Here is a 16,047-nt window from a genome sequence, read left to right as displayed (position 1 = left end):
TGGACATTTGGGCTCTTTCCATACTTTCGCCATTGTCGGCAGCGCTGCTGTAACAATGGGGTGCATGTGCCGCTTTAAAACAGCACAACGTGGTCTCCCTTTGATCCATTCTTGCTCCCCTGCAATCTGTTCTCCACAAAATAGTGCTAGCAATCTTTTCAAAGCACAAATTGGAATAGGTCACATCACCCATTTCTATTCGCTTTAAAAACCAGAAAGTGGATTTTCACTGCTTTCAACATTAAAGATCAAAGTGTTCGCAGCTGACCGTAAGGCTCTGCATCCCTCCCTAGCCTCAGCCCGTTTCTCCCCATTGTTCTCCCTCTCCAGCCTCAGGGTTTCTTTCTGTTTCTCAACCACACCAAACTCCCCCAGCCAGCAGGCCTCCACACGTGTAGCTCTCCCTGCCTCTGACTCTCTTCCCTGTTTCCCTTTGCATAACTCCCATTCATGCTCCAGATCACAGATTAAGGCTTTCCTGGCCCCCAAATCAGGATGCACCCGATACACATGCTCACAGCGCCACACACTTTTCAGCCACACCGTAGAAGTTATACATTAATCTCATCATGACAAGTAAGTATTTGTCTTCCCCAAAACAAACTGTCTTATGCATCTACAAGAGTCATAGGGGCAGAAGCCAGGTCTTTATGGCTTCCCATGTTTCTGGCACATAGCTGATATTTTCACAATTAAACCTGAAGTGAAGAAATGAATGAGTAAACATTCAGTTTTACAGGGAGAGGAAAAAAGATAATAAGATAATGTGATAAACACTATAATGGAGATGGCATAAGGGACCAACATTTTCAGTGGCTTCCCTCTGCCCACCAATAAGCCCAAGGGCAGTGAAGGCTCCTTAGGGAAGTGGCCCAGGCATCCTTTCTCACCTTCCTTTATTCTCCTCGAAATCAGCAGCCAGTCTGAAGCACAAGTGAGATTTCCACAGGCTGACAGGTGCAAAGCCCTCTCCCCTCATCCTTACCTATAGAAGCCCCCATGATCTCTGAAGATCCAGTTCAAACAGCTCCTCCACAGACTGCATGCCCCAGGTCAATCCCGTCAGAAATAATCTCTGCTGTTTCTTGTCTCTATGGAAAGGCTGGCAGGCTCTGCCCACTTCTGCCATGTCAGCCACACTTCGCACCACTTGAGGTTCTTGGAACCCAACACCTTCTTTTTCAATTATGTCTGGCAGGTACCCCTTCCTGTGCCTTGAGTATCTCTACGCTTAACAAATCTTCCTTCATGTGTCAGCTCTGATGTTTCCTCTTCTGCGGAAGACCATCTCCAAAGTCCTGGGCAGAGTTAGTTACTGCCTGCTCCGTGCTCCCACCCCACCCTGCCCTCCACTAGAGCCTCCGTTGTACATGTGTCCATTGTAGCCCTCATCCCAGCCCAATGGCTTAGGTACAACATGCTCACTGAACGAAGGAACCCAGGATCTGTACGTGCTGGGAGGCTGTGTTGCCCAATCCCTAGATACAAAGGAACTACTTCAAAAAAATCCTATTCCTCAGCATTCTCAGACAAGGAAATTCTATACATCGCTCCTCACAACAATGGCCCAGCATTTAGCCCCTGCCTCTACACACAAATCACAGGCTCTTGCTTAGGACAAGGAGGCCCAATCACTGTCCCATGTCCATCCTCACTGCTTACTGTACAAATGAACAATGCTGCCCTCCTCCAGCCCCTCAGTCTCTTTAGGGCTCTGGAACAGAAGCCATGCTGGCAGAGTCAGGGCACCTGGATTCCAGGACTAGAGATATTCTGGATAGGGTCTCTTTGCTGGGGTGCTGGCTCTCACTCCTCAACCAGCTTATTAAAAACATAGCCACCAGTTATCTACAACATTAGAGAAATATGAAGCTCATATATGGACTTTCAACTGGGCAACGCTTACTACCAGGGTTTGCTCAGGGTCCTGAAATTACTCAGTAAAGCGGTCAGCGCCTTAGTAACACATTCTTCCCGTTACTCTCTCAGGAAGCTTATCACTCACAGATAGGCTCAATGGCAGGACTGATGTTCAGAACTCCCCATGCTCAGCTCAAGATCTTCAGAGAGCAGTTTAATTTGATGCAGTTCTACCTTTATGAAGAGAACTTGCCTTCCTAGCAGTAGCAGTACCCTCAACACAAATGTTTGATGGCCTGGTTTGCTTCTTGATACAGATTCCACAATTCGGGACATGGGTTTTCTCCTCAGACTCTGGGAAATGGGATCCAGTACAATATTAGATTGTCTGCTATATAATGCATGGGCCTGGCTTAGATTTCTTTCCTGGGGAGGCCTGGGAGCAGCTACATCACTTTCTTCCCAGTCAGCCAATCATATATACTATGTCAACAGTTTCCTGACCTTTGCAGACAACTTAGTTTGATTATCTAGGAGTTCCATTGGTCAGTATCTTCCTCAGGGCATAAGGCCTCTTCAGGAATCCTAAGCAAGAGGTCTAAGGTCAAAACTCAAACTTGGACCTGACTCCTAACCTCACAAGTCCCCAGTTCTTAGGCAAAGTAATGGTCAAAAATGAGAGTGGACCGGGAGCCTGGGTGGCCTCAGTTAGTTAAGTGTCCGACTTTGGCTCAGGTCATGATCTCATGGTTCGTGGGTTTGAGCCCCACACAGAGCTCTCTGCTAACAGCTCAGAACCTGGAGCCCACTTCAGATTCTGTGTCTCCCTCTATCTCTGCCCCTCCCCTTCTCACACTCTGTCTCTCAAAAATAATAAATAAATGTTAAAAAAAATGAGAGTGGACTGTCGTTGGGAGGTCTTCAAGCAGATGTTTGAGGAGATCACTTTTTCAGACATATTCAAAAGGAACTTGGTCACGTCATCATGTTGTTATACCATAAGCTCCTTGAGGGTTGGGGTACCATCCCAATCTACCGTTCCCCCCAAATAAAGGCACAGAGGTTTATTTTGCACAGGGTAGTAATCTATAAATGTTTGATGATGGTTTTTAAATTAATAAATATTTGATTTTTAAAAAGCACGGGCAGATAAATTAGGTGAGAGGGAAAAATGGGGTGAAATACTCACTGACAGAAAGGTGCCTGCTTCTGGGCTCGGGGGGCTGGTAGATGGTATTTATATCTCCTGCAGACTGGGAAGCTTTGATCCGCACCTGCCTGGACACCCCAGAATGGGGAGAGGGACTCGTCTGCAAGATAAGAGGAAAAAGGCTGAGCTATCATTAGGCAGGCAGGCCGAGAAAGGCCTCCTCACCCTTCTCTAAGTCTCCTCATGTTCTTAGCTGTCTTCATGCTTTCAATAAACGAGCTACCCAGCCTTCCCCCAAATCTCACTCCTCAGCACGTCTTGGCAAATCACTATTTCCTCACGGTAGTTTTATAGCTTCAGTGTTATCTGAGTACTAAGATCCACTGTCCCAGTTTAAAGGGTGATGACGTAGGCATGGAGGAATAACAAGTTTTCCTATAATAATATGCCAAACAGAAAAGACATTTGTAAATACCCCTTCATAAAGTTCTCCAGAGAGCTTGGGAAAAATAGCAGGAAAATATTTTGGCAGTAAGATCACAGGCCGAGTGGGGGCTCAGAATAGAGAATGATGGCAACCTCCCTGCCCCACAGAATTCTGGGTGATACACCTGTATTTCTAAAAGTAGCTTGATGTCAGCTGCTTCTGCCCCAACCCTAATCACTCCCTCAAAATTAAGGCGAAGTCTCAGTTGATTAACCTCACCAGGCTTTCCAGTGAAGCATCTCAGGATTGCATTCATCTGGGAAAGGCTATCCCAGGTACCATTCTGCCAGAGGTCAAGGATCTCAGAACAGAATGGGATCATCAACATTACCACATGCACCCCTGCTCTGGCACTGTCCCAGTCAAGCCACCAGTGAGCCCTAGAAAAAAAATCAAAGCAACAAAGGGGGGCCCTTGCACTGAGAAAGCTGAAAACTGAAGCTCAGCGGTGAGTAAGTGGTGTTGGATGCAATCACAAACACACAAGCACTCCAGAGAGTGGGCATGGGGAGTCAGGACCTCTAAAGAACTTGGGTCAAATTTCTAGTTGCTTCTCAAGCTCTTCTACCTCACATAAGAAAAAAAAAAGGTCTGACCTAAACAAACTATATCCTGTCCTCCAGGAAAAAGGCTTCCCGCTCTCAGGGGTAATTCAGTTGCCAAGCAGCCTCCTCTGGTCTCCCCACAACAGACTTTATCACATGCAGGGCTGTCTTTACAAACTGTCTTGCTCTAACGGGAAGTCAGAACCAAGGGGAAGTGAATGTTCTTGCTGAAGCCTCCGATGTGCAATAGCTCTCTGCTGAGAGTCAAAAAGGAAAAAACAGTCAAAGCCACATACTGAGGAAGAAGGCCAGTGAAGGGCAAGGGAAGGCCACAGCCCTGCAGTCAGAAAGAGAAGAGCCACATGATGAGCCCCCCGCCCCCAAGGACATCTGCTTGCACATAGAGCCTTCCAGAAATCTTGGTGGCATGAATTTGAAATGTACCAAAGAATATATACTCTAAACTCTCAATTTTAAATTCTAAAAGCTGAGATGGAGAAGTAACAAAAGCACAGACTTGTAGAAGCAAAGGCTGAAGTTGTGGCAACTGGTTGGAAAACATATGAAGGTTTCAAAGCAGGCTTTTCACACCTTAATGTGCACAAATCACCTGGGTCCTTGTTAAAACAGAGATTCTGACTCAGTAGGTCTGGGATGGAGTAGAGAATCTGCATTTATTTTTTTTAAGATTTTTAGTAATCTCTATACCCAACATGTGTCATACACTCCACAGACTGAGGCAGCTGGTACCCCAAGAATCTGCATTTCCAACAAGCTCCCAGTTATGCTAATGCTGCTGATCCATGGATCACACTTTGAGCACCGAGGTCTTAGGAGGAGAGTGATATCAATTTAAGGTCATGGTTCCCAACACTAGCCACCCTTTTAAAGAGCTGCCTATGGGGCCAAACACGCCTCACACCAACTACAACAGCATCTCCGGGGCTGGGGCCCAAGGGTTGGTATTTTTTAAATCTCCCCAAGCGTTTGTAATATTCAGTCAAGCTTGAAAACGCTCATTTAAGGGGATAAAAGACAATGGCATGGTAAACAAAATTGAGGTTCATGCAAGGATTCAGGGAACCTTGATTAATATGGAGAGGTGGGAAAGAGAGGAAGGAGGAAGGCGGGATTCAGAAAACCAAAAGGGGCCTCTAGTGGAGTGAAAGCAGAGCCCACAGGTACAGAGTTGGCGGCCAGCAGAATGTTCTAAAAATAGCAAACAGCGGTGGCATTTGCCTGGTTGATGCCACACTGAAGGGCTCTGCAGGCAGCAGTGTGTCTGGCTGACACAAATGACGTGAAAAATTACCAGGGAACCACCTCCATAAAGATTGCAGGGACTGGAAGCTAGGGCATTGGCAGAAAAGAAGGTCACAAAGGCGGACTCACAAATTACCTTGCTAAGAGATCTGATGGCATGAGACAAAGGGAACAAGTGGGTTCAACTATGCAGGGGGAAGGGGTACGTGTGTGTGTGTGTGTGTGTGTGTGTGTGTGTGTGGTTGCGTCAGTTTGGATCACAGGAACATAAGGTGAAAAACAGCACCTGGATCTCACCAGGCCTCTACCTCAAGGGTGGCACCAAGAGACTTTGCACCAAATATTCCACCCAATATTTAAGGGGCTTATCCAAATCAGGACAAGGTGAGTAAATCTGTGTTTTCATTATCCCTATTCTTCAGTGCTTCATAGATTTTGATTATGTATATGCTTAGACTGCCTTTCCGAACTAAAGAGTTCCAGGCTTTTTAAGCAAGTCACATATAAAAGTGACCCAACCCCTTGAAAATTTCATCTTCCCTTGGACCTATTCTAGTTTGGCTGCCCTCTGAGCTATGGGGAAGAAAGTGACATAACATCTCACAACTTTTCACCATGGGCAACGTTATACTTTCTGTTATGTTTCTAACAAACTGTGGAGGAACCTGGAGGAGGTTTTCCAGGGACTACAATAATTCTAAGATTCCCCATCCTGGATAGTAACTGACAGGTATTGAACTACGCAGAACATCCAGATTCTAGAGCAGCTCTGTCACCACTTACTGCAAGTCACTCTAAGTCTCAGTTTCCCCAGGTATAGACTGGCAAGAACAGATGTCTGCTTTGGACCCCTCAAAGCTGCAAGAATCAATGAGAGACAAAAGCACTTACACATGTAGGGTGTTACTGTTTACACAGTACTATGTTACTACATTTCAGGGGCCAGACTGAAGCTATTCCACTCAGCAACTTTGATCCTGTCTTGCTGCACTTGCCCCAGTAGAAGAGCAAAGAATTAATTACTCTTTAGACTATCCTTGATATTTTGAACTTAAATAGCAGATAAGATAGCATCAAACTCATTGATGGGATATTTGGGAACTGGGCGACATTTGTAAGAGAAGATTAGAAGTTTACTTTTATCAGGGAGAATCTGAGGTAACAAAATAAAATGCCACATTCAGTTTAAGGTGGTTGGGTATTTAGTTTTTATCATATTCAGATATATGTGACAAAAGAATGTTAAGCTTGAAGTGGCTCAGTCTGTTAAGCATCCAACTCTTTTTTTTTTTTATGTTTATTTATTTTTGAGAAAGAGAGACAGAGTGCAAACAGGGAGGGGCAGAGAGAGAGGGAGACACAGAATCCGAAACAGGCTCCAGGCTCTGAGCTGTCAGCACAGAGCCCAATGTGGGGCTCAAACCCACGAACTGTGAGATCATGACCTGAGCCGAAGTCGGACACTCAACCAACTGAGCCACCCGGGCGCCCCAAGCATCCAATTCTTGATAACACCTCAGGTCATGATCTCATGTTCGTGAGACTGAGCCCTGTGTCAGGCTCTGTGCTGGGTGTGGAACTTGCTTAGGATTCTCTCTCTCCCTCCCTCCCTCCCTCTCTCTCTCTCTCTCTCTCTCTCAAAAAAAATTATAAAAACCTTCTTATAAAAAAAATGTTAAGCTTGAGATTACTTTAAGAGAGTAAAAATCTGAGTCAAGGAAGTTATAAGACCAAGAGAGGAAAGATAAACTAACATATGCACACATGTTTAGAGAAGTCTCTAATAGGAATAACTTAAGAGTTGATGGTCCCAGGCACAGGCCTAATGCAGCAAGAACTACTGAAGGAGATGATGAAGTTTCTTAAAGAGGCAGGAGAAACTAAGGCTAGAGAGAGGCTCTTCAGACTAAAGGGAGGCTCTGTGATGACCGAATTCCAAGAGTTCTCAGGTTAACAATATTGAAGCCTAAGACATAGCCTTGGTCAGGTGAGGCAGGAGGGGTATAATATACTCCTTGATGAGGGGTAAAGACAGAGGAAAGACAAGAAGCTATCATAGAAGGATCAGCAGTAAAGGAATTCAGAGAGAAGAGACCACACATTTAAAAACAGGAATAAGAACGAAAGTAAACGTATAAATCAAAACAATAGGTGGATGAGACAACAGTTTGATAAAAATAAAAGAAACTCAGCAGAGAAACAAAGTGGTTGACAGTTACCAGCGAGATGAGACAGGGTGCTATGGTATCCCAGGGCAGCTCACTAAAGTACGCTCTGTGGCTGATACCTGGCCACAACCTGTGTTATGACAGTCCTCGGCAAGGGAGATACAGAAATGGAGAACAATTCTTTACAGACTTTTACAGCCAACTGGCAGAGTGACTTTCTGTCTACTGAATCTAATAATTAAAACTGTGGTCTTATATTTTGTATGTTTCTGGTTTCTTTCTCAATTTCATTTTTCAGTTTTTGTGTTTTAAAAGGAATTGATCCATGACAGATTGGAAATTAGAACAAAACTGATATTTCATCACAGATGGTTAGAGAAGCACTGCTCTGGAGGTGGGATTCCTGAGCATAGCACATCTGGATTGTGACACTTGTGTTTATTAAGAAGTCTGAGGTCGAGGGGGCGCCTCGGTGGCTCAGTCGGTTGAGAGACCAACTATGGCTCAGGTCACGATCTCACAGTGTGGGTTCAAGCCTCGTGTCCAGCTCTGTGCTGACCGCTCAGAACCTGGAGCCTGCTTTGGATTCTGGGTCTCCCTTTCTCTCTGCTCCTCCCCAACTTGTGCTCTGTCTCTCTCTCTTAGAAACAAATAAACATTAAAAAAAAAAAAAAAAAGAAAAAGAAGTCTGAGGTCTACCTAAGGGAATTCCCAAGGAAAGGTTTCATTACTGCCATTACCACTGCTAGTCTTAAATGTAAATTTTTATAAATGCAAAAAAGAAAAAAAAAGAAGCAGCTTAAAGGACCTGACAGTAAGAGAAATGGTTAATTAAATTATAATATATCCACTCAAGGGAGTTATGTATCATTATAATTATGAAGATTGCATATTAACATAGAAAAATGTGCATGACAATGAAAAAATAATTCAGAAAATTATATGACTATCATGACAACATTTAAAGTATGTACACATATGCTCAAAAACCACAGAGGCACATGTAACTCTCAATGTGTTATAGTGGTAGGATTACATAGAATAGTTCTCTCTTTTTTAAACTTTACAAAAGAGTTATGCTGACTTTATAGTAATTTTTTAAAATATAGGTCCTTAAAAAGGAGGCATCAGTGCTTGCTCTGGCAGCACACATATTAAAATTGGAACAATACAAAGATTAGCATGTGTAAGGATGACACGCAAATTTGTGAAGTGTTCCATTAAAAAGAAAAAAGAAAGAGAAGCATCAATAAAATAAAAGTGCCATTTATTTCATACATCTCATGCAATGCCACAGGTATCAGAGCTCAGGTGGTCATCTTTCAGGCAGCTCGGGGGGGCTGCAGCAGTCTCTGCAGCCATGTGCACCCCTTAATTGGTGGGAAAGTAGATGAAAAGAACCAGTTGTCTATACCTTCTCATCATGGGAATGGATGGATCATGATCAAGGGTGCTAGCTCCCGATCAAGGGTGCTGGTTCACATCATTAAACCAAATCCCAATTCTATCTTCTTCTATATAGAAGGGCTTTGCTGAATACAATCTCTGCTTGACTTCTGCTAATAATCAAGAAGCATTCACTGTGTTTTCTTAAGGGGATGGGTGGAGAAGGTGTTCCAAAACAGTAAGTCACAGCTCCCATTCTCGAGGGCCTTAATAATCTTTTGGGATAAAATTCACAAATATGCAACAACTAGAAGGCAATTACTAAGAAACCTATAAACAAGTATAGAAATTATATCCAATGACTAGAAGAACAGGGGATAATCAAGATGGCTCAGGCAAAACCACTGACCAGACTGTAGCAGGTAAATCAGGCCAGATCCTATAAACAGTCATGGTCTGACAAAGAGCAAAGAGGAAGAACCGCAGAAAGTGGAGAGTATGCTGAAGAGTGTGGGAAGACAAGAGGAGAGTTGATAACAAGGGTAGACAGTGATAAACCCTGGGTGCTAGGCTAAATTTAGATCCTCTGATAGGATCCTATGAAAGAAATAAAGAAAGACTATGAGGAGGAGGTAACTTGAACAGAAAAATAAAATAATAAAGTATATATTTCATTTCAGAATATTTCCCAACACAAAGCCAGAAAAAAGAGAAGACTATCCTCAATCAGGAGGACACTTCAGTAATATTAAAAAAAAAAAAAAAAAAAAAGTCTTCTTGGGGCCCCTGGGTGGCTCATTTGGTTAAGCATCCAACTCTTAATTTTGGCGCAGGTCATGTTCTCAGTTGAGATTGAGCCCCATGTTGGGCTCTGTGCTGAGTATGGGAGGCTGCTTGGGATTCTCTCCCCCCCTCTCTCTCTGCCCCTCCCCTCCCCCAATAAACAAATAAACATTAAAGAAAAGAAAATGTTTTCTTTATTCTAAGGCCTCCTAACTGCATGTCCCTAATCAGTAGGACAGCCCAACTTCAATACATCTCTTTAAAAATAAATGGTCAGCATGAGCACCATTCCACCTAAACTCCGTCCTGGTGGGATGCGTTCACGCGGCAGTGTCGGTGTCCACATCTGGCTATCTTCAAGCATAAGGAAAGGAAAGAGTGCCAAGAAACCTTCAGGAACATGCACCTCAAGAAAGCTGGTACAGGAATCGGTGATGAGAAGACAGATTGCAATCATTCTTGTGAAATGTAGGCCCTCAGGCACCTTATAAGAGAAATTAATAAGGGGTAATCCTATACTTCTGATGGCCCCTGCAGATCGCCGGCCATTTGGTAAGTTACAAGAGGCCCTCCACTCCATGGCCTTTCTCCCATTGCAAAGAAGGAAAAGCTTGTTTCCTACATGTGTCTCAAGAGACAGGCACCACTGCTGAGGGGTTGTGAGAGTAGGTCTACATGATAGTCTCAGATCCCTGGCAGCCTCTGCTAAGCACCTTCATCCTAATCGAATTTCTCTTGTTGGGGTCCAAATCAAATGGAAATAACATAAATACAGAGAAAAAGAATTTTCTCTTTAATCATAAATGTTTCCCTTCCTCCCATGCCACAAGCCAAGTAACCTTTAGCTACAACTTTAACAGGGGTGATTTGACGTCACAGTGAAATCACATGCAAAATGCTCTCTGGCCACCGACACAGTGGGCTGCGCTGGGCTGCGCTCGTGTGCTTGCTTTAGCAGCAGCTGAGGAGTACAACACTCTGTCAAGGGAAGCCAGGTGAACTCCTGAAGAACAGCAGGTTTTGTCCTCTGGTCAGCTGCCAGGCCATCACAAAGGCTACTTACATGGTTTCTGTCCTGGGACAGCAGCAATATCCTAAGGCTTTTCATGCTGGAGCTTCTGTCTAATATGTCAATTGCTTTATCAAGATCATCTTGGTTCTTCAGCAGGATGGAAAGCTGGGACACAGACACAGAAGAAAGGAATCATATAAATTATGTCTTTAGTTTTAAAAATAAGCAAAATAAAAAAAGTGTCTGAAGGAAAACAATCTCATTGGATACTATGAGGTCAAAAAATTAATTCAAATCATCTACTTTTTCTTTTCCTTAGTGTACAATTCAATAATTTTTAGTAAACTTATAAAGTTGTGCAACCATCATAATTCAATTTTAAAACATTTCCAGTGTTCCAAAAAGATCTTATGCCCATTTACAGTCATTCCCTCTTCCCACCTGTAGCCCCAGCAATCACTAATCTACTCTTTGTTCTCTTTTGGGCATTTCATATAAATGGAATCCTATAATTCATACATGTTCAATTCAGTTCATAGTCTTTTGTATCTAGCTTCTTTTGCTTAATGTTTTTGAGTTCATCCATGCTGTGTGACATATCAGTAGTTTGTTTCAAGATATTTCCTGCAAAGAGCTTCCTCTCTAAAAATACTCTTTTCTCCAAAGCATCAGATCCTAAATAAAGCACCATATTTCTTCCCAAAATAATTAAATATCTCTCCTTAGCCTGTCATTAACAGAACAAGCAGAAAAGGCATAGGAGGAGGTGGACAGGCAGAGGATGAAAACTGTTACTCAAATAAGAACACAACTTTAGGCCACATAGCAGAGTTTAGTATCTTAATGTTTAAAACTAAAAATCAGTGACTAGAATTCAGAAACAATCTCCTGTTTTCATTCTCCTGAAGTATTTTTTAAAAATAGTTTATTGTCAAATTGGTTTCCATACAACACCCAATGCTCTTCCCCACAAGTGCCCTCTTCCATCACCACCACCTCTTTTCCCCCCTCCCCCTTCCCCTTCAACCCTCAGTTCGTTTTCAGCATTCAATAGTCTCTCAAGTTTTGCGTCCCTCTCTCTCCCCAACTCTCATTCCCTCTTCCCCTCCCTCTGGTCCTCCATTAGGTTTCTCCTGTTCTGTTAGACCTAATACTGCAAACATATGGGATCTGTCCTTCTCTGCCTGACTTATTTCGCTTAGCATGACACCCTCAAGGTCCATCCACTTTCCTACAAATGGCCAGATTTCGTTCTTTCTCACAGCCATGTAAAAATATGGAACGCTTCACAAATTTGCATGTCATCCTTGCGCAGGGGCCATGCTAATCTTCTCTGTATCGTTGCAATTTTAGTATATGTGCTGCTGAAGCGAGCACTCTCCTAAAGTATTAAAGAGATCACCCTTGAAGGTATGGATAAGTCTCACTTGCTGTCAAATGCAGAGGACATTCTGAGTACTTGGTACTAAAAGATGTAAAAGTATGCTTTGCCTAGGACCCAGCAAATGTCAGATCTTACACATTTGTTGCAAACACAGAATCAAGCAAAGCCCAATTCATTTCTTCAGTTCCCAGTTTATAATAAAAGGAGACGACAACACTAAATTGTAGGCCAGGAAAAAACAAAGAGCAAGAACAGTATTTAAAATAAAATTTTAAGGGGCGCCTGGCTGGCTCAGTCAAAAGAGCATGCAACTCATGATCTTGGGGTTGTGAATTCGGGCCCCATGTTAGGGGGGCAGAGATTACTTTAAATAAATAAATAAATAAATAAATAAATAATAGAATAGAATTTCAAGACAACTCAAGGAATGGGAGAAAATTTTGCAAATCATATATTGTAAAAGATTTCCTTCCTGTAATATTCAAAGTAGGAATAAATAAGAACTGTTGTGAGAGATAGGGAGAGATAAAGAAATAACTGGAGCAGGCTTTAACTTAAACAAACTACAATTTGTAAAAAATACAAATGTATGGCATGGGTCTAGTATCCAGAATATATATAAAACTCTTACAACTCAACAGTAAGAGGATAAAAAAATTCCAATTCTTCTAATGGACAAAAGGATTTGAACAGACATTGCCCAAAGAAGATAGACAAAGGGCCAATAAGCACCAAAAGATCCTCCATGTCATTAGTTATTAGGAAATGCAAATAAAATACATTTATCCAAATGGATAAAATGTGGTTTATCTATACAGTGGAATATTATTATCTTGAAAACATTATGCTGAGTGAAAAAAGCCAAACACAAAAGGCCACATAGTGTTTGATTCCATATATATGAAATATTCAGAACAGGCAAATCGAAAGAGACAGAAAGTTGGTTTGTGTTTGCCTGCCAGGGGCTGGAGAGAGGAGGGAATAGGAAGTGATTGCTAAGGAGTACAGGCCTTTTCTTTGGGTTATCTGGAATTAGTAGCATTGGTTATACAACTCTGTAAATATACTAAAAACCACTGAATTGTACAGCGTGGGTAAATTTTATGGTAGGTAAATTATACCTCAATAAAGCTATTATTACAAAAAAATAAACATAAAATAAAATACCAACCAATTTCTCACATGTGGTTCTCAAATCCTGACATGGCAAGGTTTAGAGGCAAAAGAAAAAGAGGTTGAGGAATTTTAAATTAATAAAATGTAAACGAATCAATTCTTGGTCATTGACATTAGCAGAGTATAGAAAGACATGCATGATCTACAATAATTACTAGTAATTATGTTTGGCTTTAGAATTAGCATCTGCATAAATATTTGAATAAAGGAATGACTAACATTCTGGGAAGTCACTTTATTGGCAAAAGAATTTGAAAATGGATTTTGGGACATGCGGAATTCTTAATGGAAAGAGAAATGAGCGCTAAATCAGCCAAAAAAGTCTTCCTTAACTAAAGAACACCTTCTTTAATGCTGACTAGCTTGCAGACTCTAGCCTCACTTTCCTATGCAGTAACCGAAGCTTGAGCTGCAATTTTTAAAAGTTCATCTGCATTACTTATTAACTATAGAGCTAGTGGTTTATTTTCCAAATTTGCTGTGTTTCTAAAATTTGCCCCCAAAAACAAAATATCATACTTATTTTTGTTAGCCATTTGGCAATATACCCCATTGTAGTTGTACTTTTTGTATAAAGGGGACCCGGGGATGTGAGCCAACAAATCTCAGCAGCTATAGATGTAAGCCCCAAACTATGGAAGAAATTCCTTTTCTCTTCCAGCTGACGGTTTTTTTGAGTATAGCTGACACGTAACGTTACGTTAGTTTCAGGTGTACAACACAGTGATTCAACAAGTCTATATGTTATGCTGAGCTCACTGCAAGTGTAGCTACCATCTGTCACCATGTAACACTACTACAATACCATTTTTTTTTTGAAAAATCCAAAGTGTAAAATTCATTACCTGTAATTATTACATCAACATAAAAAAATAGGCATTTTTAACAAAAAGTTTGACATTCAAAAAGGAAAAATAAAAAAGGCATGATTTATAAATACATAAATATCCATGCACACTTTTAGAATGATAGCTTTTGGAAGAATGAAACCTTTTAAAACTCCAATCTAGACAAGATTATCTGTCATTCCAACTGCCTCTTGATTTCCTACAGGTTGAAATACCAGGAATCTTAAGAGAGCTGCTGTGGTCAATGTCACATTCATCCAAGCCTCCTTCCTAAGCGGATGTTGAAAATGTGATGAATCTTCTACCTTAGCTTTGATGCTTTTTCATTAATTCACTTCTGGTAGTAAATTGTGGCAGGTCTTCCACTTCAATCCCATCAGCCATTTCCATCACTTTGTCTAAAAGGTCTTTGTTGTAACTGCAACCCAGGAAGAGGTGGTTGGTCCACACCATGGAGAGGGACAGCAGCTGGTCCAGGCGGCCACTGCCATCGGGCGGGTCGCGGTAGTCGGGCAAGTGGCGCAGGATGAATTCCATGCGAGCCTTCCATTGCTTCTCGCTCTCCGAGTAGGAGCAGAACTGCTCCGCGAAGTCGGCCGCCTGCCGCACCCCCGAAACCAACTCCTCCACCGCGGCGGCCGCCTTGCCACCGACCATGGCACCCTCCGCCACCGAGGGCCGCACCCGCCCTACTACAATACCATTTATTCCCCGTACTGTACCTTTTATCCCCGTGACTTCTCATTCCATACCTGGAACCTTGTATCTCCCACCCCCGTTACCCATTTTGCATAACCCTTCCCTCATAACCATCAGTTTGTTCTCTGTATTTAGTAGCAAAACCCAGAAGTCCCAGAATTACTGGAATTAAGAGCCTCCAGAAAAGGAAAGCCTGCAGATGATATTAGAGGAACAAATGCAAATATCCTCAGTTAAGCAGAAAGAAAAAGGTAGTCAGCTGTCACCTCATCTCGTCTCCATACCATCCACCTACTTTCTTACCTCATTGTTCATGTAATGAAGATCAAGAGGCTGCCCAAACACTGTAGTCACCTTGTGTTCCACATCTTCATATCTAACAGGCCGGCTGAATGCTATAATTCTGAAAAGGAATAGGAAGCATGGTTAATTGTGTATTTTAAGTCAGATGTAGAAAGCGAGGACTTCTGAATATCTTCCTGTTCTTTTAAACATAGGATTCTCTTTTTCTCCTTCATACAGTTTGACTTTCTATTTTTTCTTTTCTTCTTTTATCTACCTTATTTTTTCACCTTTCTTCTGAGCATCACAAGCATTGTGGCTCGATCCCAACCACTGTTCTACCATTTCATCTCAGATCTTTCTGTAAATGATAGTTCAATATCAAATCAGGACACCTGGGGCGCCTGGGTGGCTCAGTGAGCTAAGCATCCAACTTCAGCTCAGGTCACGATCTCATGGTTCGTGAGTTCAAGCCCTGTATCAGGCTCTCTGCTGTCAGCATGGAGCCCACTTCAGATCCTCTGTCCCTCTCTCTGCCCCTTCCATGCTGTGCTGTCTCTCTCAAAAATAAATGAATAAACTTTAAAAAAAAAAAAAAAGCAGGACACCTGGATTTTTTTTTTACTTTATAAGTTCCTTTATTTTGTTAAAGGCTAAATGTTTTACTTTTAATCTTTTTTTTAATAGTTTATTGTCAAATTGGTTTCCATACAACACCCAGTGCTCTTCCCCATAAGTGCCCTCCACCATTACCACTACCTCTTTTCCCCCCTCCCCCTTCCCCTTCAACCCTCAGTTTTCAGCATTCAATAGTCTCTCAAGTTTTGCATCCCTCTCTCTCCCCAACTCTTTTTCTCTCTTCCCCTCCCCCTGGTCCTCCATTAGGTTTTTCCTCTTCTCCTGTTAGACCTATGAGTGAAAACATATGGTTTCTGTCCTTCTCTGCCTATTTCGCTTAGCATGACACCCTCAAGGTCCATCCACTTTCCTACAAATGGCCAGAT

The 16,047-nt window shown here is 42.3% G+C and overlaps 1 protein-coding gene, 1 non-coding gene and 2 pseudogenes across 2 annotated transcripts in view; 1 reads left to right on the top strand and 3 right to left on the bottom strand.

The window, feature by feature from the left end:
• Positions 1-16,047, bottom strand: part of MAP3K3 (mitogen-activated protein kinase kinase kinase 3) — an 81,472-nt gene that overhangs the window by 18,178 nt on the left and 47,247 nt on the right. Inside the window, exons 7-9 of the mRNA XM_029927069.1 lie at positions 15,065-15,164; positions 10,706-10,819; positions 3,050-3,170 (exon numbers count right to left, since the gene is read on the bottom strand). Coding sequence (XP_029782929.1) covers positions 3,050-3,170; positions 10,706-10,819; positions 15,065-15,164 — 335 coding nt within the window. The remainder of the gene's footprint in view (positions 1-3,049; positions 3,171-10,705; positions 10,820-15,064; positions 15,165-16,047) is intronic.
• LOC115283092 lies at positions 8,604-8,700 on the top strand (annotated as a pseudogene).
• LOC115283166 lies at positions 11,925-12,031 on the bottom strand. Its single transcript, XR_003904960.1, has one exon. It is a non-coding gene; the product is annotated as a U6 spliceosomal RNA (small nuclear RNA).
• LOC115281723 lies at positions 14,047-14,780 on the bottom strand (annotated as a pseudogene).

The sequence above is a fragment of the Suricata suricatta genome, chromosome 17, assembly GCF_006229205.1.
Source record: "Suricata suricatta isolate VVHF042 chromosome 17, meerkat_22Aug2017_6uvM2_HiC, whole genome shotgun sequence".
Taxonomy (NCBI): Eukaryota; Metazoa; Chordata; class Mammalia; order Carnivora; family Herpestidae; genus Suricata; species Suricata suricatta.
This window is presented reverse-complemented; position numbering and strand designations above follow the sequence as displayed.